This window comes from Bacillus rossius, chromosome 5 (genome assembly GCF_032445375.1).
Source record: "Bacillus rossius redtenbacheri isolate Brsri chromosome 5, Brsri_v3, whole genome shotgun sequence".
In the NCBI taxonomy this organism is placed as follows: Eukaryota; Metazoa; Arthropoda; class Insecta; order Phasmatodea; family Bacillidae; genus Bacillus; species Bacillus rossius.
Genome location: NC_086333.1, coordinates 35407801 through 35433792, shown reverse-complemented (window position 1 = coordinate 35433792; position 25992 = coordinate 35407801). Strand labels below are relative to the sequence as shown.

The 25992-nt window shown below is 42.3% G+C and overlaps 3 protein-coding genes across 3 annotated transcripts in view; 2 read left to right on the top strand and 1 right to left on the bottom strand.

The window, feature by feature from the left end:
* The window catches only part of LOC134531698 (uncharacterized), a 286722-nt gene that overhangs the window by 3795 nt on the left and 256935 nt on the right, over window positions 1–25992 (top strand). Inside the window, exons 2-3 of the mRNA XM_063367509.1 lie at window positions 7008–7112; window positions 21054–21142. The gene's annotated coding sequence lies outside the window, so the exon portion shown is untranslated. The remainder of the gene's footprint in view (window positions 1–7007; window positions 7113–21053; window positions 21143–25992) is intronic.
* LOC134531697 (mucin-2-like) lies at window positions 14205–21171 on the bottom strand. Its single transcript, XM_063367508.1, has one exon. It carries the CDS (start codon window positions 20915–20917, stop codon window positions 14303–14305), a length of 6615 nt encoding a protein of 2204 aa, XP_063223578.1. The 5' UTR covers window positions 20918–21171; the 3' UTR covers window positions 14205–14302.
* LOC134532234 (collagen alpha-2(I) chain-like) overlaps window positions 19134–25992 on the top strand; it is a 68289-nt gene continuing 61430 nt past the window's right edge. Inside the window, exons 1-2 of the mRNA XM_063368655.1 lie at window positions 19134–20978; window positions 21034–21142. Of these exons, the coding sequence (XP_063224725.1) occupies window positions 19134–20978; window positions 21034–21142 (1954 nt within the window). The remainder of the gene's footprint in view (window positions 20979–21033; window positions 21143–25992) is intronic.

Sequence of the window (25992 nt, the reverse complement as noted above, 5' to 3'; positions counted from 1 at the left end):
AAGTCTCCTTTGCTGGCGAGACGTCATTCATTGATTTTTCCTCTGCAGCCGGTACTGCAGAAATTGAAGTCTGTTCTGCTGATTGAACCACACCTTTTGAAGGAAAAGACTATGTAGAAAAAGGATCTGGCTTCTCTCTGACTTCAGCAAAGCGTTTGGAGCTGAGAATTAGTCAGAAAAGAACGTATAAATTTTGTTCATACCACAGGACGTCCCAAGTAATGCATGTAATTGAGAATACTTCCTTTAAATTTTTTTTCACATAAAGTAAAGCAACTCATTGTTTATTTTACCTTTATTTTGTATATATATTGCTTGTGTCTTGCTTTAATATTTTACACCCAATTCTTTATAAAACTTGCATATAACTTTCAAAGTTTAACTAACTGTGGTTTTAGTTTATAAATTTAAAATTTGTACATTTGGTGAAAACTGGTTTGAAAACAATTCTACATTTTTAAGGAACAGTATGTTTTTTTATGTAAAATAAATTAAAAACTATTTTTTATATTTGCAAAAAAGTCTCTCTTCATTTTATGATATTTAAAACTTCGCAACTTTATTAATAACATGAAAATAATAACTTGTATTTCATAATTTTTTATTATGACAACAATGAATTATATTTAAAAAAAATTTTTACTGATTATTTAATATTTTTAAGCAAAACAAAATTTAAGATATTTTGGTTTTTAAGAACTGACACAATATAAAAAGGCTAAACTTCCGTAACTTGTAATGTATGAAAACATGATTTTCCCAATTAAAAATAATAATGTGTTTTTTTCGTTTGTTTTCTGCGAAAAAGTTTCAATATTTTTCAAGTAACAATTTAAAACATTAATTAAAAATTAATATATTTTAATTGAATAAATTTTCTATATTTTCTTAAACCATCTCATTGAATAATTTAGTATTTTAAAATGTATTCCGTAATTATAATTTTGATCTCAATAAAATAAAATTTTCTTTAAATATGGTGTACATTTCTTGTGTCACAGTTTTGACTTTGTATGTTGTTTATATATATATATAAACAATATACAATAAATATATATAATTTACATAATTGAAAAAAAAAATATTTCTTCATAACAATTTGAAAGTTAAGAATTCAGATACTGTCATGATTTAAGCTATTAGTTTAATTTTAAATATCAGTAAAAAAATTATGAATAACTTTCTAAAATAAACTAATTCCTGTAAATGTTGATTCACTGCCACCATAAATAAACTTTGTATTTATATGACATTACATTAAACAAAATAATTTTGCATCAAAAAACATGCACAAATCTGAAATTTTAAATTACTATCCCGTATAAATTTAGCCCCACACATTCATCGGAATGTTTAACAATTAAAATAAATTATTTTTATGAGTGTTTTAATCTTATTTAATTTTTTGCAAACCACCAAACATATAAATTTAAATATTTTATGTATAGTAACAAGTTTTCTTTTTAATAATGCTTTATTTTCAATATTGATAATACTCTGCTCAAAATGACATCAGTCGTAATTCGTACAAAAATATGCGTTCTTTCGAGAGTTTTGAGCCAATTATATTTATATTTTCTTTCAGTTTTTAAAGGGCTTGATAATTTTTTTTTATGTTTTGAAAGGAATGTTTATTTTAACCTTTTGAACTAACATTATTTTTTTTTAAATAATTTATATTTTCTTTCGAAACAATAAAATGCAGTTCACGCTGGTTGATGATGCAGTATAATTCAAGCTTTTCAATTCATTTTTTGCATAAATTTTTCAATCAAATTTAAATACATTATTATCAAAATGGTCAAGTAAAATTTTATTATATTCTACTACATATGATTTTAACAAATGTTTTAAATAAACCTAGTAGTTTTTAATAATGAAGTTTGAATTCACAGTTTTCGAAAATTTAAAATTTAAAATAAATTCCAATTACCCATGAGACACTAATGCTGATGTGTTGATTTTTTTAAAAACTTCTGTCAAAAATTATAAGTTAAATATATAAACCTGAATCATGTGATTTATATGGGCATGGACTAGATCTAAATAATAAATGTTTTTCCAAAATATAATTCTTACCATACCATTCGTTTGCGGAGAGATACAAACATTAAAGTAAAAATTCATAATATCTGGTTCATCTTTAGTTATTGTGGATAAAAAAAAATTTTCGAGCCTATATGAAACACCATACATAAAACAAACATTATTTCACGAGACAATAAGGTCACTAGTCATGTGTTAGGGGTAAAGCATGCGTTCTTAGGTAAGTAAAGGTACCTAGAATCTTAAATCATCAATATCAAATATTATGACAATTGCCGGGTCAATGACGCTTTTAAATCAGTGGTTGTAGATGCGAGCGGAATGTAAATCATGAAATCGAGTGTTGGTTAATAACAAGCGACCGCCACCGGCAGCCAGAAGGCATGTGAGACGACAATGGGAACGTTAAAACACCAATTAAACTAAGTTAATTGGTGACGAGAGTCTTTGTACTCTCTCTCTCTCTCTCTCTCTCTTTCTCTTGTAGCGAGAGAGAGCACTGTTCACCGACTGTGTGTGATGCAGTGTGTTTAACTGTAAAGAAAGAGAAAAAAGGTAAAAAAACGGAAGAGAGAAAAAACCAATGTCTGCCTACACTTTAAATAAGGATACCTTTTTCCACACGGAGTTTGGAATGGTCAGGACGCGGCATGCTGTGATGTAGGTGAAATCACTTTTTAACCTCAGCATCGACATATTGTTTGACCGAAAACATTGCGGAAATGGTGCTTGAAAACGTAAGACAATGGTTAGTAAGTATGTATTATAATTTTCTCGTTAAAAACAATAAATTTATTTAAAATAGTCATTTAAAACTATTTATACAACGCAATCAATACACTTCAGTCAATGTTTTGGTTGGCTAACCAATATGGCGCAACAATTAGCTGAAGAAGAAAAACGGCTTCACGCAGTTAGAATGACATCATGCATATATGGCCACCCCATGTTTTGTCATCACTGTGTGTGTCATTGCAGCGGTACCAACATCAAGAAGTTTTAAAACTTAGAAGGGGGATATTTTTTTCAGTTAAAAAGGCTCTTAACGGAAGGCCTATACAAGTATAAAACAACTAAAACTAAAATAAAAATGGAGATCTAAATCGTAGGAAATTGTGTATTTGAGACCGACACCTGCATCATAACATGAGCGGGCCCTACGATTCACTGTAGGGTAGTTGGCAAGTACCTTTAAATTGTGGCGTGGCTTTGCATGATAGTAAATCATAACAAGAATATTACACCTTTTTATATTTATTATTTTGCAGATATTGTAAAATTTAAACTTTGAAATAAAATTATGCCCTTAATTACAAACAGGCTCAATTAAAAGGCGTGCTTTAAAATAAAACCACAACTCGCATTAAATAAAATACCGTAGGAAAATCCTTAACTGAGATTATATTAAACTGACAAAAACAATATAAAACCAAATGCTTACTGAAACATCGATAGAAGAGATTCAGGTAACTTTTACAACTTCAATTAAATGATTTCTACCACTACAAATAAACAATATTATTTTCCGATGATTCGAGATTTCACAATTAAGCTGTCACATCAATCCGGGCCGTTTAACATCACTTAAGAATAGTGATATATACGGAATTGCACATACGTGAACACACTCCTGCGTCCTTCCTTTATTTCTACATATGAACTGGCACAATGACGTCATCTGTTTTACGTGTGGCCCTAATAGGTACATATTTACTTTTATGTTTATAATCTTAATTTCATAGCGAAATTTGGTCGTTAGAAGGAACCAAAAATGCGAATTTATTTCTTACTGTACTCATTTAGAAATAGACTATCAAAACATTCTGTACATATTTGACAGGATGACCACTACGCATATACTAAGCAACGTTGACTGAAACTGGTCAAGACCATTTATATGAAACGAGATTCGATTGCATAGTGTAATACAATATAGTATGCATGAACATCATAGAAGGTTTTTGACATATCTATATTTCTTGAAAAAAATTAAGTAGAAAACTAAGTAATACGTTTTATACCTTGCGTTTGAACACAACTGGACCAAACGCACATGCAAATTGGACTTCAACCTGTCCGGTTACCCATAAATTGTTAGGAGTAGATATTAATATTTACGTAAATTTCTTCTTTTACAAAAATATATATTTACGACGGTATTCAACACGTTCAGGTAAGGTAGCGAATAAGCACTGCCTTGTTGGGATACAGCCGTAACCCAACTCGCGGGCTGCATTGCAGGACGTGTCCAAACTGAATCCCAGTATGGAAACAAATCAGCAACCTTTTTAATAAACGGTGCCCTGCGCGAGGCTAGAAACTGGTCTCAACGCATTCTAGCGGACGTTTCACAACCATCGATACACTTGTTACAGCAAAAAAAAACCTAGAGATAGCAGCACCATTGGATCAAAATAGAAACACCTTTATAATTTCTCAAGTACTTTTTGAGTTGCGATTATTTATTTTTATGACCATTAAAGTGTATAAAATGTATTCCAGTAGTGTTTCGCTATTAAAAAATTTTCATTTGACACACCAACACGGTGGTACGTCTCCCGATGATCACTAAAGTGAATATATACGATTTAAGAGCACCATAGCAGGTCCCCTGTTTAGACTAATTCAACGCAAAAGTGAGCTCTGCGCATGCGCGGAATTCGGGCAACAGATCGGCAAAGGGCACCAAAATACTTTACTCACAAATAAAAGACTGACCGTGTCCTATAGTGCACTAGGAATACGGTAAGGGTAGCAAATTGAACACCATAACCCTAATTTTTTTTTGTCTTGGAATACCAGCATTAGTGCATTTACGCGCGATTTTTACCTAATCTCGAACCCGCGATCAATGGGGCGGGGTATCGCATAACGAAAGATATAGGTTGGAATCCTGGTAAACGTTTCTCGTGATCATTCCATTTTCGATAACTTTCCGTGTGTTTCCCGTGTTTATTGACCACGTCGTTAGCTGGACGTGAAGCCTGGCTAGCGGCCAATACGCACCATTGACTCCTCCCACCCACTGTTGACTGTTGACGCCTGCCACACAGCATCGCTCGCCCGGTGTTTCAATGTATCTTTCAACAGGAACTGCGCGTCTTGAATGAGGCAAGAGCCTCTCGTGAGCTTACCTGGTGCATGACACACATCCTTAATTTATTTGCTTGTTTATTATATTCGTAAATCATCAGTTTTACCATAAAATTGGTGAACAGATTTCATTATCATAGAAGCATTAATTTGATGTATGGAAAATGTACACTACTTTACTTTTTATGCATTTAAAGAATTCTTAATATCTAACTAGTATCTAAATAATATATTATAGTATTTAAGTTTTTTAAAATTTTAACATACATCATTTTAGACCCTCAGGGGTTATTTTAAAATAAAAGTTTGCATTTGAAGAATGATAAATATTCATATGAGGTATCGTAACTTCAGCTTGATTCGATTCAATAATGTTATTATTACTATCAACCCAATCTTAGCACACTTTTCATTCTCTTATTTGTGCTACTTTGGAAAGTAGTAAAAGTAATTTTTTTTGTTATTTGTGTTTATTATTGATGCGAAAAATCTTACCACTCGATTTATTAGCTTCTTATATTTGATTTATTACTATAAAACCACATTACCCCTTTTCTACCCTTACCTCTCGAATATGAGAAAATGGAAAATACACCGCCGTTAGTATTTATTTTCCATATCTTCCCCTTCATTAAATACGGTGATAATAATTTTTCGTACGAAATCAAACCTATGCCACTTTCAAAAGTGTCACAGTACGTAATAGATTATAAATTGATTTATTTAATAAACTACTATGTTCTCGTGGATTTACTCAAAATAATTAATGTTTTAATACATGGCTTTTTTACAGTAGTTATTTAAAATTGAAGTTTTTTAAAAAAAATTCAGGCTGAAAAGCTTATTGCATTAACTTCACAAATCTCCACAAGATATAGAATTTCAATAATATGTCATATAGACGCGCGCAAACGTCTTATCCAGGTAAAAAAAAGCTAAAATATTTAGAGCCAATTTCTGTAACTTTGCATCTTAATATTAAAATTGTTTAAGTAATTCCGTTGATTCATAAGCTATTTTCACAGCATTGAGCAACGATAGACACACTAATTTCAAGGATTACTATATATATATATATAGCTGTATTCAATAAAAATTATTATTAAATACCAAATGTTAAATTTATGGGGAAAAAATGAAAAAAGCAATTAACATGAATCAGAGAGCCACAGTCCGAAACTCAACGAGCGTTAAAGTGTAATTTTGGATCTTAAAAGTGTATAGTATCTTTTAATTAATAGTTATCAAATAAATGTTCATTAAAAACTTTATCAAGAAAACATTGTCAAATAACACGGGTAAACAGTCTGTGCCGTGACAAGAGTAGGCAACTTTAAGAAATCAAAATTTTTGTATATGAAATAAAATAAATGTTGTAAAGAGTCCTCCATTTAATTCCTGGTGAAGGAACTAATAAAAATATTACCTTATCACTGCAGTTAAACATGGAGGCCGGAGATAACTGTCACCAACAGCCTGTGTTCGAAACCCCACAATTAATCTACTTAAATGTAGTAAAACTTTGTCTTCTTTCTGTAACATGATTATTCATCATAAAAAATTATGTATTTTTGTGAGTTTTCATATTTTACATACGATTTTATATATCATTTTAAATTAAACTAAACCGTAAAAGAACTTTGTGAACATTGAACTGCCAACTTGATGTTCATAAATTCTAGTCACGACGTAAGTTAAAAATTATATGACAAATATTAACTTAACTATCATGGCCACTACAACCCTACATAAATAAGTTCAGGTATAAAAAATTCGAATTTAAAAGTCACGAACACATGTGTATTAAGGTGTTTGTAAATGGGAGAGCGTGGTACTTAGCTATCATTGTGAACTTCATTTTGTTACAGCCGGTACGAGTGCTCGTGCTTCGAGGGTTTCTTTGGCGCTGACTGTAGTCAGGGAGCTCTTTGCCAGCCGGGAAAACACTTCTGCAGAAGTGGAGAACAGTGCAGGTATGTTGAACTATTTGAGTTTATCATTTATATTAGCCTCATATTACAACAAAATATTTTAACTCTTATTTCCTTCTCTATCATCGAATACACTTGGCACCACTAAACTGATGAGCAATATTTCTTACATATAATTATTACCAAGGCCAGTTTAATATCAGGGAAAATATTTGTTTTCATTTTTAATAACAAAGAATGTACAAGTATGGCTCTTACACAAAATTAAAATACTTTGTTATTAACGATTACCACTGAAACGTTAACATGTAATCTTAAATCTCAAAGAATGATTTCTTATATTAAATTTATTTTTATTGTAAAAAATGGATAAAGTATTTTGGTATACGCGCAAAGCTATTCATTATTGTATCTAATGCTTAAAGCTAAATTCTCACGGCATTGAAAGTTAAAAAGATGAATAATAATCCTACAAAATATGAAACACAAATATTTAGCTATGGAACATATATATGTGAAAAAGATAACCGTCTATTATATTTCGTCTACGTGCTATGAACCTGTGGCTTGTGGATATACTGACAACAATTTTAGAGTAAAAAAAATTCTATGATTTTTAACTGAAATAATTCTCTATCAATTAATATAATTATTTTAAGAACAAAAAGTATTACATTTGGAATTTTGAAATAATTATTTAACTACCGTAGCTACTTATTCGTATAAAAATATTTTTTAATTTCTAAATATTATGATTTCAGGTATAACTTCTAGTTGTAAATTAAAGCACTCTAAGCTCTATCCTTGATAAATATTTTGTTTACAGATTATAATTGTTTATAAACATAAACCATTCACCTTTATTGAGTATTAGCTGTTACGATGACATTGAAAAATGACTGGTCTTAGCAGTCACATGAGTCATTTAAAATCTTATTCACGCGTAACAAAAAAAAAAGGGAACCTCAAACTTTATTTTAATGGTGACCAAATATTCATAAACCTATGGTAAATGCCTGAAAAATACAATTTTAAATTGTGTACAGTTATGAATATCTAGGATTTCATAACGAACTGAAGAGTTGGTTGAGTTTGGTTAAGTCATCCCTACTAATAATATGAATGTGAAAGTGTGTCTGTTGGTTTGTCCTTATTTCACGCATGCAACGGTTTAGATATGATTTGTATTGCATAGATGTAGTTTATGGGCCGGAGAGTGACAAACTACTTTTTATCCCGGAAAAATGCACGGTTCCTGTGGGATAGATCTGGAGCGTAATTCGGTAATTACCTCAAGGTTTATTTTATGTTTGCGGCTCGCTTGTTTGGTTTTGTTACTGTGTTGGTTGAGTGTTTTACTGCCTCGCTGACGCAAATCGAGTCTCTTGATTGTGTCGTCCTGAGAACAAACAAGAAAGACATGCTCGATAGCTAGAGTCTGTGTAAGATACTGAACTGAAAAGACAAGATCAAGCCCAAGGTGAAGCGCCCTTCAGAGCCATTGCAGTAAGGGCGTGATGAACAAGTAGATATTCAAAGTGTTTTAAAAGACGAAGAATAGTAGCTGTAGCTTCCTTATAAAAATACTTATCTACCCGTCGAAATATAAATCTCTATTTGCCCGTGCGAAGCCGGGTACAGTAGCTAATAATTAACAAGACAAAAAATTCGTTAAACCCCCTAGAATGCACTATTCTGAAGCTCCAGGAAAACAAAATTTTTGTGCGTGTACCATAGGACACGCTTTTCTTTGACTACCTTCATTTTAAACACACAAAAAAATTTTGTCCTTAATTTATTTAACATACTCCATTTTAAGTAAATTAAGGCATTCCAGTAGCAATTATTGCTTTAAAAAAAAAATTCAGAAAATTTCTAAATTTTTAAATTATAAAGTAAACATCAATCATACCAAAACGCAAGCAATATAGCAATACATTAGTAAAAAATCAGTCATTGAATAAAAAATAAAAATCGTTTCAAACCTAAAAATGAAATTTGTGCTAGCAATATTTAAAATTAATACACGATCATTTATTATGGTACACAGTTAACAGTGAAACATTATGGATTCCATATTGTCTGCTTTGATAAAGTGATCACTTCGTTAATTTGATAAAAGTTTTATTTAAATTTTATGGTAAAATTTATTATTAAATAAAATTTTATTGGTGTGCGTCCTGCAGAGACAATTCTTCTCTGATTAAACTAAAGAATATTCCTTCCAAAATCCCTTTAACTAACAGAAACTCTAAAAGATTTTCATGGCGGGTGTTTCCGTGTCGCCAGAGAAGAAAACTGTTTCGTGAGAAGTTGGCGATACTTAAAACTCCGATTGTCGGCACACAGCGACTTTCTTAACACGGCACACAAAAAGAGGTACGAAGGGTTTAATTAAATTAGCTGCTGTACGCAGCCAGGTAAGGAACAGCTAAGCAAAGTTTTGTAGGTTAAAATAGAGTAATACTTTCCTGTATTCCAAGTCACGACAGTGAAAATGTCTTATGTACTTATTAAATAATTATTTTTTTCGCGTGAACTGTTTGCCGTACTAAGTCACAATTATCATTGATGAATTTACTTTTTTTAATTTCTGACACATTAGTTATAGTGTCTAAAGTTAGTCAGTGCTATAATTTTTGTTCAAGTTTGAAGTTGAAAGCATGTGATTTTTACGGTACTTGTCAGTGTGTACTCTCTTATCTAAAAAGCAAGATTATGGAAATTCATCTCAGGCTGAAAGTAAATAAATTTGTTTTATACTTTATTTGTAAAATGATCTTATATGATTTTTTGTTTTGTTTTAGGTTTGCTAGTAGACATGATGGATGCAAATCAACTGTATTTCATAATTGTTACCTCTCGCCCTGTGCCTGTACGTTTAATTGTTATAAACTTTATATTTATTTACAAATCAGTCTGAATAAATAATAAAATATTAATTATCTAAAAAATATTAAGTCATATATCAGTAGATATATTTTATATTTTTAAAAATCTATTATTTAAATATCAATGCTGATGACATTTTTCAAAACAATTACATAACATTTCTAATTCCAACTTTGAACTTTGCTACAATTATAAAATTATTTTTACTCATTTAATATTTTCTTCTAAAACGTTCGTTTAATACCCCTAAACTACATATGATACTCGGTCGATATCTACATACAAAACTATTAGTCGTTAATCACCCTTCCAAATATGTTGTGATTATTTAGCCTGCTGAAATTTTTGACATTTTGTAATAAATCTGACAAACAAAAAGCAATTTCTGCTGTATAAGGTTTCTATATGAATTAAAAGGAAGTGTGTGCTTGGTAAAAACAGCTTTGTGCTTAAAGTACTATAAAAATTTTGTTTGCTTTTGAATTTTTTTAATATGGTTATAATATAATGGATTTAAAGTGTAAAAAACTTAATTAAAATAGAATATGTAAATTTTTATGCTCCGTATTCTTTGTCTAAAAAGGTTATAAGAGAAATAAACGAAATATTTTTACTGTTCTTGGTTAAGCCACGCATATTATGATTCTTACAATATGTAATAAAAATATAAATATGTGTATTGGTCATTTTGAACTTGGAGAATTAAATATTTATAACTAAACGTATTCGAAAATAAATTGTTTATAAGAATTCTTCTCTCGTCCTTCTTTGATTTGGTTTTATGTTTTCTATGTGAAAAGGACTGTCTTATGTTAAACCCAATGATATTCGCTACAAATAAAACCAATTTTTTTATGTTTAATAAAATGTTTTTTTTTAAGTATTGTAGTTTTGTCAGGTAACTAGAATTTTTGTGAATTATAACTATAGTAAAATTATTCAATGAAAACTTGTCAATTTTGATAAGATTAATAAAATCTTGTTCTAAACGGTAAAATTAATTCACGTGCACAAATTTTTGAAAACCTGGTAACTTTCAGCTTGATTTAACTTATTATGTATTGTTATTATATTTAAACTCCATTTAAATTTACTTATTACTGTTCTCTAACCATATAGTGTATAATGCTACAACTTCTTGCGTGGGCACAGAAGAATGTAAGAAAAGTTATATGTGTAATTTATTTGATGTCAGTATTATCGGTAGAGTTTCAGGCCATTTTTCTACTCGTAATATTACAGTTATTAAGAATAAACTATTAGGGGAAAAAATTGGTTTGCGTACAAAAATTTTAAAATGTTAAAAAACTGACAAAACGCACTGCAGCAATATTCTGTAACTATCAAAACTCGCTGTTTATTTCACCTTTTGAAATGTGGAGTATTACCGCAGTGAAGATGGGCGTAAATGTGATGTACTAAACCGAGTATGTAAACCTGGTGCTTCTTAGTTTTCATGGAGAACCCACCTCTGTGCCAATTCGCGTAATGTGAAACCCTAAATTTATTTTTTTTTTCAATAATATATTTCACGTAAAATTTCACATACGTTCCAAAATTCTAATTTCACCATGCTGGAAGATTTCAAAGTTCCTGCGACAGTACACAAACTTGCAAGTGGTCGTTGTTGATGTCGCCGGCGCATGACGGGGGGGGGGGGGGGGGGGGGGGTGGAAATCGCGGTCGGAAAGGGAGCGCCATGTCCGCTAGCTCCCCGCGCTATCTGAGCCAGCCATCTGCGGAGGTCGACGGCAACTGCAGGTTGACGGTCTCCCTGCGCCCAGGGCCCAGGAGGATGAACCGAGCGCACGCAGATGTCCCTCTCGAGAAGCGACCAATAGCCTGGCATCTCCAGAGCAGGTTTCCGACATCCTGATGGACTTGTAACTCTCGTGATGCAAGAAACTTAACAATTTTTTTAACTTACTAGTAAACAACTTCGGCTGTGTGCACAATAGAAAAAAATAATAATAACAGTTGTGATGACAGTATATCTTGCGCACAAGGTTTGACCGCCATGTTTTCAAACCTATTGGTTCACAATTAATAGCGCACATGACGGCCGTGTGCGTGTGAGACAAGTCGTGCGCAAAGGAGGGAGATGGCGAAACAGCCAATAAGAGTGGAATAGGGTGCCATTTTGGCGGGAATAGAGAACCATTTTATATTTATTAATCATATTGTGGTAATAAATTCCTACTTTAAAAATTAATTTCAGTTATTAGGCCTATTTATAAAAAGTAAATAGCAATCAATGTAAATAAAAATTTTGAAATAGGTGCGTGTACTTAAGTACGCACGTTAGAAGTTATACTTACTTGACATGAGAATAATTACTTTAGGTTTTCATGCAAATAATCATTAGAAACAAAATAATAAAAGTATTGGAGTTAAAAAAAATTTGGTTAGTAAAAATAAAATTCTATCTAAATAAAAATTTAAATAAATACTAAGATTCAAAATTAGTTATACATGCGTATAAAATTATTATTTCTTTCATTGAAAAATATGAGAAAATAATAATAAGTAAAGAAAATCAAAAAACATTCAGAGTGTTTATTATAATTTATTAATTTTAAATATTTATTCAATTATTTATACTACAAATCAAATTATACATACGAAAACATAATCTCACAAACACACTTATGAAAACGGCCAGGAGACAACTAAATCTTCCACAGACACTGTCTGCCAGTGACAATGGAAGCTTACAAACCATCTGACATTGTTATACATACTGGAACATAACATCATTTTTAAAAATACCCTTGAAAATACATTTGAATAAGATTATAAACACAATTTCTATCACTAGTATTCTCAATAAATAAATGTTTTTAAATACATAGAACAGTATTCATTACCAAACACTAAAGTATAAATTTTAAAAGCACATACATATTTATATTTTATTTGTACATAGCCTTTTTTTGAACGTAATTTTTTTTATCCTGTAAAAATATATTTGCATGATGCGCGCGCATATTAAAAATTCACACTCATATTTTTTCATAACGCGCATAAAGTATAATTTAAAAAATATTTTGTGGTTAGAATTGTTAGTTTAAATTTTGCATAGGTAACCCCAATTAATTGATATGTTACAAAACTGTGTTCACATAGTACTGGTCTGGTGTGACGTAGTCACGTAGTAAACATTTGGTAGTTAATATAGTTATTTACTAACACTACCAAGACATGTCGGATACATCGATAAATTTGATCGGCTAAAATTAAGAGTAAGATTTAAATTGTCAACCCATTTCGCACAGATCTTGCGCACAGTTATGTCCATGGCCTGCTCTGCAAGCGCTTATGTTTTTTAAATGTTCACCCAGCTTTAAAAAATGTAAATATCACTTTTCCCAGTCTGTAAACAAAAAATGTATGTGAAACTTAATTGAATTGAAGAAACTTCTTCAGTGAACTACAATATGTGTTACAACATTATTTAAAAATTCTTATTTTCTTTTACCTTGTAGAGTTTTCAAAGGAAAAAAAAATTACGAAAAATTTTCTAGTGCCAATAAACAATAAAGACTGTTAAAATAGTAATAGCTTTATGATAATTTGTTGGTATCATACAACTGCTTCTGCACTTTTGTAAACTATGTTTTTAAATGTTCTGTATTGAAATTATTCTGCGGTAGTTTTGCTGTTTCAAAACTGTTCATTTGTAAATCTTATAATGAACCGTTCATGAATTTAAATCTGTTTGATTTTCTTTGTTTGGTATAGCGCACGGATACTTTCAGCAATGACGTTTGTTATTTTCAAGTAGCCCCCGAGTATTCGGTCCTAACTAGGAATTAGTTGCGTCGTTGCGGGCAGCAGCACGATAACTTGGAGTTAAACTTCTTAAAAGAGCATTCCTAAATCAGTAGTAAGAAGTATCCTTGGCAAGGCGCCACACTTTGTCGGGCACGCATCACTAGAATGGCAGCATTCCAGAAAAAAAGGAATGTTTAAGACAGAAGCCACCGGGGCGAGTAGACGTTTACGTTTTGAAGAACATAAGAAAAAAACCACAAAATTAATTAATTATTTGAACACTTCCGGAAACTGGTAATACAATTAAAAATTTATTTAGGTGTCATAAAAACAGTGCGTTTCCATTCAAAAAATATTTTCCACACCATTAGCAGTCATTAAGTAAACATAAATAACAATAAAAAATACTTTTAAGCAATTTATTGTAAAACCACACTCTCCCTAGATATAGTATGTGAAATAGTCCATACAAATATATCTTCAGAGCTTTCACATCTTACATAAGTTTTTAATAACACATTTTTCTTCTTTATTATTTTGCTGAGAGTAATCATACATCAGACTATCTAAGCCGTGGGTGGCGTGATCGACATAACCGCCATAGGGGCCGTGGGGGCCGTGGGGGCCAAGGGCGCCGTAGGAGCCGTGGGGGCCGTGGGGGCCGTGGGGGCCGTGGGGGCCGTGGGGGCCGTGGGGGCCAAGGGCGCCGTAGGAGCCGTGGGGGCCAAGGGCGCCGTGGGAGCAATGGGGGGCGTGGGGGCCATGGGCGCCGTAGGAGCCGTGGGGGCCGTGGGGGCCGTGGGGGCCGTGGGGGCCATGGGGGCCGTGGGGGCCGTGGGGGCCGTGGGGGCCGTGGGGGCCGTGGGGGCCGTGGGGGCCAAGGGCGCCGTAGGAGCCGTGGGGGCCGTGGGGGCCGTGGGGGCCGTGGGGGCCGTGGGGGCCGTGGGGGCCGTGGGGGCCGTAGGGGCCGTGGGGGCCGTGGGGGCCGTGGGGGCCGTGGGGGCCAAGGGCACCGTAGGAGCCGTGGGGGCCATGGGCGCCGTGGGAGCAATGGGGGGCGTGGGGGCCATGGGCGCCGTGGGAGCCATGGGGGGCGTGGGGGCCATGGATGCCGTGGGCTCAGTGGCAGCTGTTGGAGCCGTGGGGGCCTCGAGCGCAATGACGGCCGAGGGCGCCGTGGCAATCGTGATGGCGGTGAAAGAAGTAGCCACTGTGGCGGCTGTGAGGGCCGTGGGCGCAGTGGCGGCTGTGACGGCCGTGACGGCCATGGAGGTCGTGGAGGTCGTGAGGGCCGTGGGCGCCGTGGGCGCCGTGGGCGTAGTGGCGGCCGTTGGAGCCATGGGGGCCTCGGGCGAAATGACGGCCGTCGGTGCCGTGGCGGTCGTGATGGCGGTGAAAGTCATGGCCGCAGTGGCGGCCGTGGGGGCTGTGGGCGCAGTGGCGGCTGTGTGTGCCGTCGGTGCCATGGGTGCAGTGGTGGCCGTTTTTACCGTGGTTGGAGTAGGCGCAGAGTTGGTAGTGGGCACTGTAGGGGCCGTGGGTGCTATGGGGGCCGTGGGCCCAGTGGGTGCCGTGGGTGCTGTGGGGGCCGTGGGCGCTGTAGTTGCCGTTGGTTCCGTCGGTGCAGTGGGTGCTGTGGGTGCCGTGGGTGCAGTGGGGGCCGTGGGGGCCGTGGGTGCCGTCGGTGCCGTGGGTGCTGTGGGTGCCGTGGGCGCAGTGGGTGCCGTGGGTGCGGTGGGCGCAGTGGGTGCGGTGGGCGCAGTGGGCGCCGTGGGTGCTGTGGGAGCCGTGGGCGCAGTGGGGGCCGTGGGGGCCGTGGGGGCCGTCGGTGCCGTGGGTGCTGTGGGTGCCGTGGGTGCAGTGGGGGCCGTGGGGGCCGTGGGTGCCGTCGGTGCCGTGGGTGCTGTGGGTGCCGTGGGCGCAGTGGGTGCCGTGGGCGCAGTGGGTGCCGTGGGTGCTGTGGGTGCCGTGGGCGCAGTGGGTGCTGTGGGTGCCGTCGGTGCTGTTGGTGCAGTGGGGGCCGTGGGCGCTGTGGGGGCCGTGGGCGCAGTGGCTGCCGTGGGTGCTGTGGGTGCCGTGGGCGCAGTGGGTGCCGTGGGCGCAGTGGGTGCCGTGGGTGCTGTGGGTGCCGTGGGCGCAGTGGGTGCTGTGGGTGCCGTGGGCGCAGTGGGGGCCGTGGGTGCTGTGGGTGCCGTCGGTGCCGTTGGTGCAGTGGGGGCCGTGGGCGCTGTGGGGGCCGTGGGCGCAGTGGCTGCCGTGGGTGCTGTGGGGGCCGTGGGCGCAGTGGGTGCCGTGGGTGCTGTGGGTGCCGTGGGCGCAGTGGGTGCCGTGGGCGCTGTGGGCGCCGTTGGTGCCGTCGGTGCTGTGGGTGCTGTGGGTGCCGTGGGCGCAGTGGGTGCCGTGGGCGTAGTGGGGGCAGTGGGCGCAGTGGGTGCCGTCGGAGCCGTCGGTGTCGTTAGTGCAGTGGGGGCCGTGGGTGCCGTGGGGGCTGTGGGCGCCGTGGGCGCTGTGTGGGCCGTAGGCACAGTGGGTGCTGTCGGTGCCGTTGGCGCAGTGGGGGCCGTGAGCGCCGTGGCGGCTGTGGGAGCCGTGTGTGCCGTGGGTGCACTGGGTGCGGTGGGCGCAGTGGGCGCCGTGGGTGCTGTGGGAGCCGTGGGCGCCATGGGGTCCGTGAGAGCCGTGGGTGTCGTAAGTGCTGTGGGAGCCGTAGGCGCAGTAAGGGCCGTGGGTGCCGTGGTGGCGGTGGGTGTTGTGGGCGCAGTTGGCGCCATGGTTGCAGTGGGTGCAGTTGGGGCCGTGGGCGCCGTATGGTCTGTAGGTTCCGTGGGCGCCGTGGTGACTGTGGGAGCCGTAAGTGCCGTGGAAACCGTAGACGCTGTGGGCGCTTTTGGTGCTGTGGCAGCGGTTAGAGCCGTGGCAGCTATTGGCGCTGTGGCAGCTGTAGGTGCCGTGGCAGCCATTGGCGCTGTGGCAGCTGTAAGTGCCGTGGCAGCTGTAGGTACCGTGGCGGCCGTTTGCGACGTGGCGGCATTTGGCGCTGTGGCAGCTGTAGGTGCCGTGGCGGCTGTTTGCGACGTGGCGCCCGTGGGCGCGTGGGGTGCTGTGGCTGCCGTTAGTGCAGTGGCGGCAATTGGCGCTGTGGCAGCTGTAGGTGCCGTTGCGGCCGTTTGCGACGTGGCGGCCTTTGGCGCTGTGGCAGCTGTAGGTGCCGTGGCGGCCGTTTGCGACGTGGCGGCATTTGGCGCTGTGGCAGCTGTAGGTGCCGTGGCGGCTGTTTGCGACGTGGCGCCCGTGGGCGCGTGGGGTGCTGTGGCTGCCGTTAGTGCAGTGGCGGCAATTGGCGCTGTGGCAGCTGTAGGTGCCGTTGCGGCCGTTTGCGACGTGGCGGCCTTTGGCGCTGTGGCAGCTGTAGGTGCCGTGGCAGCCGTGTGCGACGTGGCGCCCATGGGCGCGTGGGGTGCTGTGGCTGCCGTTAGTGCAGTGGCGGCAATTTGCGCTGTGGCAGCTGTAGGAGCCGTGGCGGCCGTTTGCGACGTAGCGGCCTTTGGCGCTGTGGCAGCTGTAGGTGCCGTGACGGCTGTTTGCGACGTGGCGCCCGTGGGCGCGTGTGGTGCCGTGGCTGCCGTTAGTGCAGTGGCGGCAATTGGCGCTGTGGCAGCTGTAGGTGCCGTTGCGGCCGTTTGCGACGTGGCGGCCTTTGGCGCTGTGGCAGCTGTAGGTGCCGTGGCAGCCGTGTGCGACGTGGCACCCGTGGGCGCGTGGGGTGCTGTGGCGGCCGTTAGTGCAGTGGCGGCAATTGGCGCTGTGGCAGCTGTAGGTGCCGTTGCGGCCGTTTGCGACGTGGCGGCCTTTGGTGCTGTGGCAGCTGTAGGTGCCGTGGCAGCTGTAGGTGCCGTGGCAGCCGTGTGCGACGTGGCGCCCATGCCCGCGTGGGGTGCCGTGGCTGCCGTTAGTGCAGTGGCGGCAATTGGCGCTGTGGCAGCTGTAGGTGCCGTGGCGGCCGTTTGCGATGTGGCGGCCTTTGGCGCTGTGGCAGCTGTAGGTGCCGTGGCGGCTGTTTGCGACGTGGCGCCCGTGAGCGCGTGGGGTGCTGTGGCTGCTGTTAGTGCAGTGGCGGCAATTGGCGCTGTGGCAGCTGTAGGTGCCGTTGCGGCCGTGTGCGATGTGGCGGCCTTTGGCGCTGTGGCAGCTGTAGGTGCCGTGGCGGCCGTTTGCGATGTGGTTCCCGTGGGCGCCTTGGGTGCTGTGGCGGCCGTCAGCGCCGTGGCTGCCATTGGCGCTGTGGCAGCCGTAGGTGCCGTGGAGGCCGTGTGCGATGTGGCGCCTGTGGGTGCATTGGGTGCCGTGGCAGCCGTTAGCGCCGTGTCAGCTGTAGGTGCCGTGGCGGCCGTTAGCGCTTTGGCGGCCATTGGCACTGTGGGAGCTGTAGGTACTGTGGCGGCTGTTAGCGCCGTCGCGGCTATTGGCACTGTTGCAGCTGTAGGTGCCGTGGCGCCCGTTAGCGCCGTGGCGGCCATTGGCGCCGTGGCAGCCGTAGGTGCCGTGGAGGCCGTGTGTGAAGTGGCGCCTGTGGGTGCATTGGGTGCAGTGGCGGCTGTTTGCGCCGTGGCGGCCTTTGGTGCTGTGGCAGCCGTAGGTGCCGTGGTGGCCGTTTGCGATGTGGCGCCCGTGGGTGCGTTGGGTTCAGTGGCAGCCGTTAGCGCCGTGGCAGCTGTAGGTACCGTGGCGGCCATTGGTGCTGTGGCAGCTGTTGGTACTGTAGCGGCCGTTCGCTCCGTCGCGGTCATTGGCGCTGTTGCAGCTGTAGGTGCAGTGGCTGCCGTTAGCGCCGTGGCGGCATTTGGCGCTGTGGCAGCCGTAGGTGCCGTGGCGGCCGTGGTTGAAGTGGCGCTTGTGGGCGCGTTGGGTGCTGTGGCGGCCGTTTGCGCCTTGGCGGCCTTTGGTGCTGTGGCAGCTGTAGGTGCTGTGGCTGCCGTGTGCGACGTGGCGCCCGTGGGCGCGTTTGGTGCTGTGGCAGCCGTTAGCGCCGTGGCAGCCATTGGTGCTGTGGCAGCTGTAGGTGCCGTGGCGGCCGTTTGCGATGTTTTTCCCGTGGGATCCTTAAGTGCCGTGGCGGCCGTTAGCGCTGTGGCTGCCATTGGTGCTGTGGCAGCTGTAGGTGCCGTGGCGGCCGTTAGCGACGTGTCTCCTGTGGGTGCCGTGGGTGCCGTGGCGGCAGTTAGCACTGTGGTGGCCATTGGCGTTGTGTAAACTGTAGGCTCTGTGGCGGCTGTAACTGTTGTGGCGGCCATGGGCACTGTGGCGTCCGTGGATGCTTTGGTGGCCGTGGAGGCCTTGGGCTTCATGGCGGCTGTGGGTGCCTTTGGGGCTAAGGGTGCCATGGTTGCTTTTTGAGCCATGACGGCCGTGGGCGCTGTTGTGGCCATTGACGCCGTGGTAGCCGTAGGTTCTGTGGCGGCTTTATGTGTCGTGGTGGCTGTGGATGCCTTGGGAGCTGTGGGGGCCGTGGGCGTCTTGGTGGCCATAGTCACACTGGTGGCCTTTGGAGCCATTAGTGCTGTGGGTGGATTAATGGCTGTGGGCTCCATGGCGGCGGTGTCTGCATTGTTGGCCGTTGACTCCGTGGTTGCTGTTTGGGCCGTTGCTGCTGTAGGTCCTGTGGTGGCTGTATGCGCCATGTGGGTGTTGGGTACCGTCGGGGCCGTTGGCTTCGTGAGGGCCGTTGGCGCCGTGGCAGCAGTGGGCGTCGTGCGAGACGTGGGCGCCGTGTTTCCAGTGGGCGCCGTGGGGGCCGTATGCGCTGTGGTTGCTGTGGGCGCCGTGGGGGCCGTGGGGGCCGTGGGAGCCGATGGTGCGGTGGCGGCTGTGGGCGCCGTTGGAGCCGTGCGTGCCGTGGGCGCCGTGGGAGCCGTAGGGGCCGTGGGTGCCGTGGGCGCTGTTGGAGCCGTGGGCGCCGTGGGGGCTGTGGGCGCCGTAGGTGCAGTTGGTGCAGTGGGCGCCGTGGGAGCCGTTGGAGCCGTGGGGGCCGTGGGCGCTGTAGGCGCTGTGGGGGCCGTGGGGGCCGTGGGGGCCGTTGGCGCCGTGGGTGCTGTGGGCGCTGTGGGGGCCGTGGGGGCCGTGGGGGCCGTTGGAGCCGTGGGCGCTGTGGGTGCCGTGGGCGCCGTGGGAGCCGTTGGCGCTGTGGGCGCCGTGGGGGCCGTGGGTGCCGTGGGCGCCGTGGGGGCCGTGGGGGCCGTGGGGGCCGTGGGCGCTGTGGGGGCCGTGGGGGCCGTGGGCGCTGTGGGGGCCGTGGGGGCCGTGGGGGCCGTGGCAGCCGTGGGCGCCGTAGGCGCCGTGGGAGCGGTGGGCGCTGTGGGGGCCGTGGGGGCCGTAGGCGCCGTGGGAGCGGTGGGCGCTGTGGGGGCCGTGGGGGCCGTGGGGGCCGTTGGGGCTGTGGGTGCCGTGGTGGCTGTGGGGGCCGTGGCAGCCGTGGGTGCTGTGGGCGAAGTTGGTGCTGTGGGTGCCGTTGGTGCAGTGGGTGCTGTGCGCGTCGTGGGTGCCGTCTGCGCCGTGGTTGCCGTCGGTGCAGTGGCAATCGTGGGTGACGTGGCAGTTTTGGGTTTAGGGAATGTCATTATTGCTGTGGGTGCTGTGGGTTGCGTCGCGGTTGTAGGCTCCATAGTGGCAGTGGGTGCTGTGGGTTCCATAGTTGTTGTGGTTGCCGTGGCGGCCGTGGGTGCCGTGAGCACCATGGGCATTTTTGGGGCCGTCGGCGCTGTGGGGGCCTTGGGGGCCGTGGGCGTTCCGGGCACGATGGGCTCTTTGGGCGCCTTAGGCGCCGTGGGAGCCGTGGGCGCCGAGGGGTCCGTGGGGGCCGTGGGGGCCGGAGGCGCCGAGGGAGCTGTGGGCGCCGTGGGTGCCGTTGGAGCCGTGGGTGCCGTGGGCGCCGTGGGGGCTGTGGGCGCCGTGGGAGCCGTGGGCGCCGTGGGAGCCGTGGGCGCCATGGGAGCCCTGGGAGCCATTGGAGCCGTGGGAGCCGTTGGAGCCGTGGGAGCCGTGGGAGCCATTGGCGCCTTTGGGGCCGTGGGTGCCGTGGGGGCCGTGGGAGCCGTGGGGGCTGTGGGAGCCGTGGGAGCCGTGGGAGCCGTTGGAGCCGTGGGAGCCGTGGGAGCCGTGGCATACGAGGTCGCCTTTAGGGCCATGGGCGCTGTGGCGGCCGTGGATGCCGTGACAGTCGTGGACGCTGTGGCGGTTGTTGTCGCGGTGCGGCTTTGTCGGCTGTGGCGGATGTGGCGGCTGTGGCGGATGTTGTGCTCAGGCGACCGTGCTCGGTTGCAGGCAGCTGGGGTCCGAGACGTCCTACTGCGTGCCGCTGTGCTCTCCCGGCGAGGACTGCGCTGGAGGCGACGAGACCGGTGAATACGTCGGTGAGTGACGTGCTACTTGCGGTTTGCATGCGCTTCTGTGTTTCGTCGATAAAGTCCCGCAGCACACAGAGAAGTTCGGAAGTTGGGCAGGAATGACGTAAGCACGAAACCACCCAAGCATGTGCCTGGACTGAATGAAAAATATCACAGGAAACGGAACCCTGAGTTTGTATCAGGGCTTGATCCCATGATGTTGTTTTCATCATTCCCACTTGGTCAGTAATTAAGTAATTTGAAGCTCACTGTTATCGCGGAGTATAGATATCAGTTTTCTGAAAAAGTATTCTTGGAAAAATTTTCAATAAATTTGCCGGTGATTTTTCTGCAGAAATTCCTCACAAGTTATAACTACACAGAAACACACACATTTATTTTTTATAAAAAAATTTTACGAACATAACAGATTGAAACATGTTCACCTTATACAATCTGATAAAAACATAAATAAATATTGGGAGCATGTATTAACGTTTGTGCGTCAGAAGTTATTCTTCTTTGCATGATAAAAAATAATAATATCCTTAATTTTGCATGAAAATATCTTTAAAAAATAATTTATTTACGGGGGTGATATTTAAATTACGGATGGTAAATATAAATTTCAATCATATTAATATTTAAATAAATACTAAATTTTTAATATTAATATAAACACGTGAATGAAATTAATTATATTATTTTGTAAAATAATCTAAAATAATTTAAAATATACATACTTAGTTTATATTCGTAAATAATTATTTATTTATAAAGATAATGGAATAATTAATATTATATTATGCACATAAATTATACATAGGAAAAATTTAATACACTATTATAAATAGACTTCAAAATACATTTGAAAAGTTTATAAACACAATTTCTATCTCTAATGTTTACAATAAATAAATGTTTTAAATATTTGAACCATTGCTCAATATGAATCACATAAGTTTAGGATCTAAAAGCACACATCATTTCTATTTATATTCAACATTTTTTGTTTGTAACCTTTAAATCATCCTATAAAATATTCGTTGCATGCTGCGCGCGCATCGTACTAATTCACACTCATCAATATTTCGTAACGCGCTCAACGAAGTATAAATTCAAAAACTTTTATTTTATTTTAAACTTTTTAAGCTCGTTATGAAAAAAAATTTTGAGATTGAATTTTTATGATGCGCGCGCACCATGCAACGTAAATTTCACAGGATGAAAAAAGGGCTATAGCCTATAAAAAATTAATCTTGTTCTTTTAAATCACAAGCATTAGTTATTGCTATTGAATACTGGTCCTTATAATTTAAAATAAATATTATTTGTGATTAATAGTAATAGTAATTGTGTTTACAAACTTTTTCAAATGTATTTTCAAGTGTTTATGTAACTGAGGTTATATTCCCATATTTATACCAATGTCAAGTTGCTTGTAAGCTTCCATTGTCGCTGGCAGGGAGTGTCCGTTGAAGGTTTAGTACTGTTCCGTTTTCATTGTTCTTTTTTTGTGAAAGTTATGTTCCAGTATGTATAATTTATTTGCATTATAAATTTTAGATTCATTATTATTATTATTTAATAAATAATTAAAATTAATGAAAAGTAATCAATAGTCATAATATTTTTATTTTTATTATTTATTAAAATTTATCTTAATTATCTTACTAAATTTAATAACTAATTTCATACATATGTTTACATTAATTTTAAATACTGGGTATTTATTAAAATAATTTAGTTTGATTGAATTTATACTTTACCATACTTTACCGTGTATATATTAACACTCCATGAATATTATTATTTTATTTTTATTATTTACTTGCATGAAAAATTACAGTTAGGTTTTTATCACGCTAAGTATAATTTCTAACGCGCGTACTTAAGTACACCCAACCCATTTTATTTTTAACAATAGCTACCGATCTGCATAAAATAAATCATTGTGAAAATTAGGTCAGCCTTTTTTAAATAATGTAAATCTGTGTTTGTAATTTAAAAACCGGAAAAAATTATCAGGAAAAAAATGTCTGGTCATATTTTTTTCCAGAAAATGTTCCCAATAACATTCCCATCATACAGATCATGCAAAATCATTCGGGCGCACATGTACTATCACTTTAAAAGCTGAAGCTTAACTTAATATTATTATCATCATCTCCACGTTAAAGGCCATCAAAACAAATGGCAAGGGCGGTACATTTCGAAGAGGATTTTAACGTAGCATAAGTTACAACAACTCCCGTGCTTCACGGCCACGGTGAAGCTGGAACAGGTGGTCCTGTGTTCCCTCGGGATACCAGGCGGAAGCACTTCGCCGCGGGCTGATTGCGCGCGCACCAATGGCGGGGGTGCAGCGAGCGGGAACCACACGTAACTTAGAAAGTCACAACTTAGAACTGTCATAACTTAGAAAACTTGGAAAAATCCACGTAACTTAGAAACACACAACTTAGAAAGATCATAACTTAGAAACACGTAACTTAGAAACACGCAACGCAGAACCACACAACTTAGAAACGTCGTAACGTAGAAAGTCACAACTTAGAACTATCATAAGTTAGAAACACACAACTTAGAACTGTCATAACTTAGAAACACGTAACTTAGAAACACGCAACGCAGAACCACACAACTTAGAAACGTCGTAACGTAGAAAGTCACAACTTAGAACTATGATAACTTAGAAACACACAACTTAGAACTGTCATAACTTAGAAACACGTAACTTAGAAACACGCAACGCAGAACCACGCAACTTAGAAACGTCATAACGTAGAAAGTCATAACTTAGAACCGTCGTAACTTAGAAAATTCTAAGTTATGTGTTTCTACGTTGTGTGTTTCTAAGTTGTGTGTTTCTAAGTTATGACAGCACCCCCAGCGAGCAACACCCCCCCCCCCCCTCAGACATGATGCATCGTAAAGCCGTGCACCCATGACGACCCACATCCCCTCGCGGCGATCCGGGTGCAGCACCGTTCGCACTGTGCGGAGAGAAGTAGAGTTCCGTTACTCAAGCTTGGACTTGGACATCAGTGCTTCGTCCGTGGGTGCAGCACGACCCGCGACCAGGGTCTCGAATGCCGAAATCACTCCTTATGATCGCACACAGTTAAACTCTTCAATAGGAATTGTATGTGTACATTTAAAAAGTAAATATACTGACCATTTTTTTTTGTTATATGTTACAGCCTTGGTTTATACGTTTTATAAATATATATTGGACATGTTTAAAAGAGCCTTGTATAGTTAATTTTCTATATAAAATAAAACTCTCCACTTAACGGATTTCCGGCGGTGGCATTGAGTCATTCTACTTTCAGCTAACCTCGTGCTTTTCCCATGTCGTCCAAAGAACAAGCGATTAATGCGTCTACGTTAAAAGACGCAAACTTTTGGCTTCAAGTTGATTTTCTTACGTAAGTGAGGTCGTAAATATTCAAATGTGAACTTACGAAATGCAAGTGTGTATCTAGTACGAAAGCTAAATAGCTTTTTTTTTTCATTAGACTCCCTTGATGATAGAAGAACATAATAAAAGGAATATTTGCCGACATGATATATTAGTGCACAATTTTCACAAATTTACATCCTTCATTTAGCCGACTGTAGCCTTTCTTTCGCTCCCGACATAAAACACATAAATTAACAGAACGATACCGGCTGATATGCATGTTCGTGCCTTCGTGTAAGTTACGGAACACAGCGGTCTCAATTGAATGGCCACGGAAACCATTACTTACTGGTTATGCATATCTAGGGGTGTTCGTGTTAGTGATATGATAACCTAAACGGTCTTTGGTATTTCTTTAGTGGTTTCGCCCTAAGCGGATGGTTCTGAAATGTAGCACAATAGTATTGTCGACCCTAGGGTATTTAAAATAATTTAATGATAACCCTTAATATATTATGTTGCCTAATGAAGCTAAAGGTGTAGTTTAAGTTCCTTTAGTACTTTTGAGCATCCAAACAGAACCCGTTTTTGGCCTATTTCACTTTTCTTTTGAGATTCCTAGTAGTAAGATAATTTTCGTTTGAAAATAATCATGAGTACAGTATCGGAACTCTTTATTCGAGTCCGTGTTCCGGTGGCGTCGGCGAGTATGTGCTCGTTCCGGGGCCTCCGCACTCAACCTGCACTCAACTATCAGGAGCGTGAGAGAGGGAGGGAGGGGGGTGTTTCAGCGGGGGCGGCTGAGCCTGGCTGAAGAGCTCGCTCTGAAACAACAGCGGCGTCATCCGAGAAGACAATTTCCCCTCACTCAGCAAACATTGCGGCGACACGCTAGCCCGCGGCCTTCCTATCGGAGCTGCTGGTGTCTCCTCGCAGCACAACACTTGCTTAGGGCCGTGCCACGACACACAGCGTGCTGACCCGATTACGAGTAAAATTGCTTATCAATATGTTTTGAGGATTATGTAACTAAAATATATTTACAGGGTGAGTCTGAAATCTACCGATAAAATTCAGCCACATGTTCATCCCGATAAAATATGTTGAAAACATCTATACGACTTAAGGATTATTGTGCTTCCCAGGAGTAGTACGTGTCTTTGAAGTTGGAGCAGATTTTTTTTTTAATATTAAATGAAATATTTAAGATTGTAAACTAAGCGTCGGAATAATTTTAACTGAACAACGTTCAACAACCACTGCGAATTTTGTCGAAGAAGAAAAAAAAATTCCATTGAAATAACCTTTATTTGCCACTTATTTTTTTGTGGCTTGTAAACCTGTGGCTGAAGTTATGTGGTCGAATTCAGGCTCACTCTGTATATGGGCGTGGTTTTAATTTTCCTCCGAGGAAGAATCAAAATGACTAAAATTGGGGGTTTTACTTAAAGACGTTGGTTGCCATATCGAA

What these genes read in the sequence shown, in the direction of transcription:
- LOC134531697 (XM_063367508.1), bottom strand. Translation starts at nt 20,917, where the DNA reads ATGGCCCTAAAGGCGACCTCGTATGCCACGGCTCCCACGGCTCCCACG.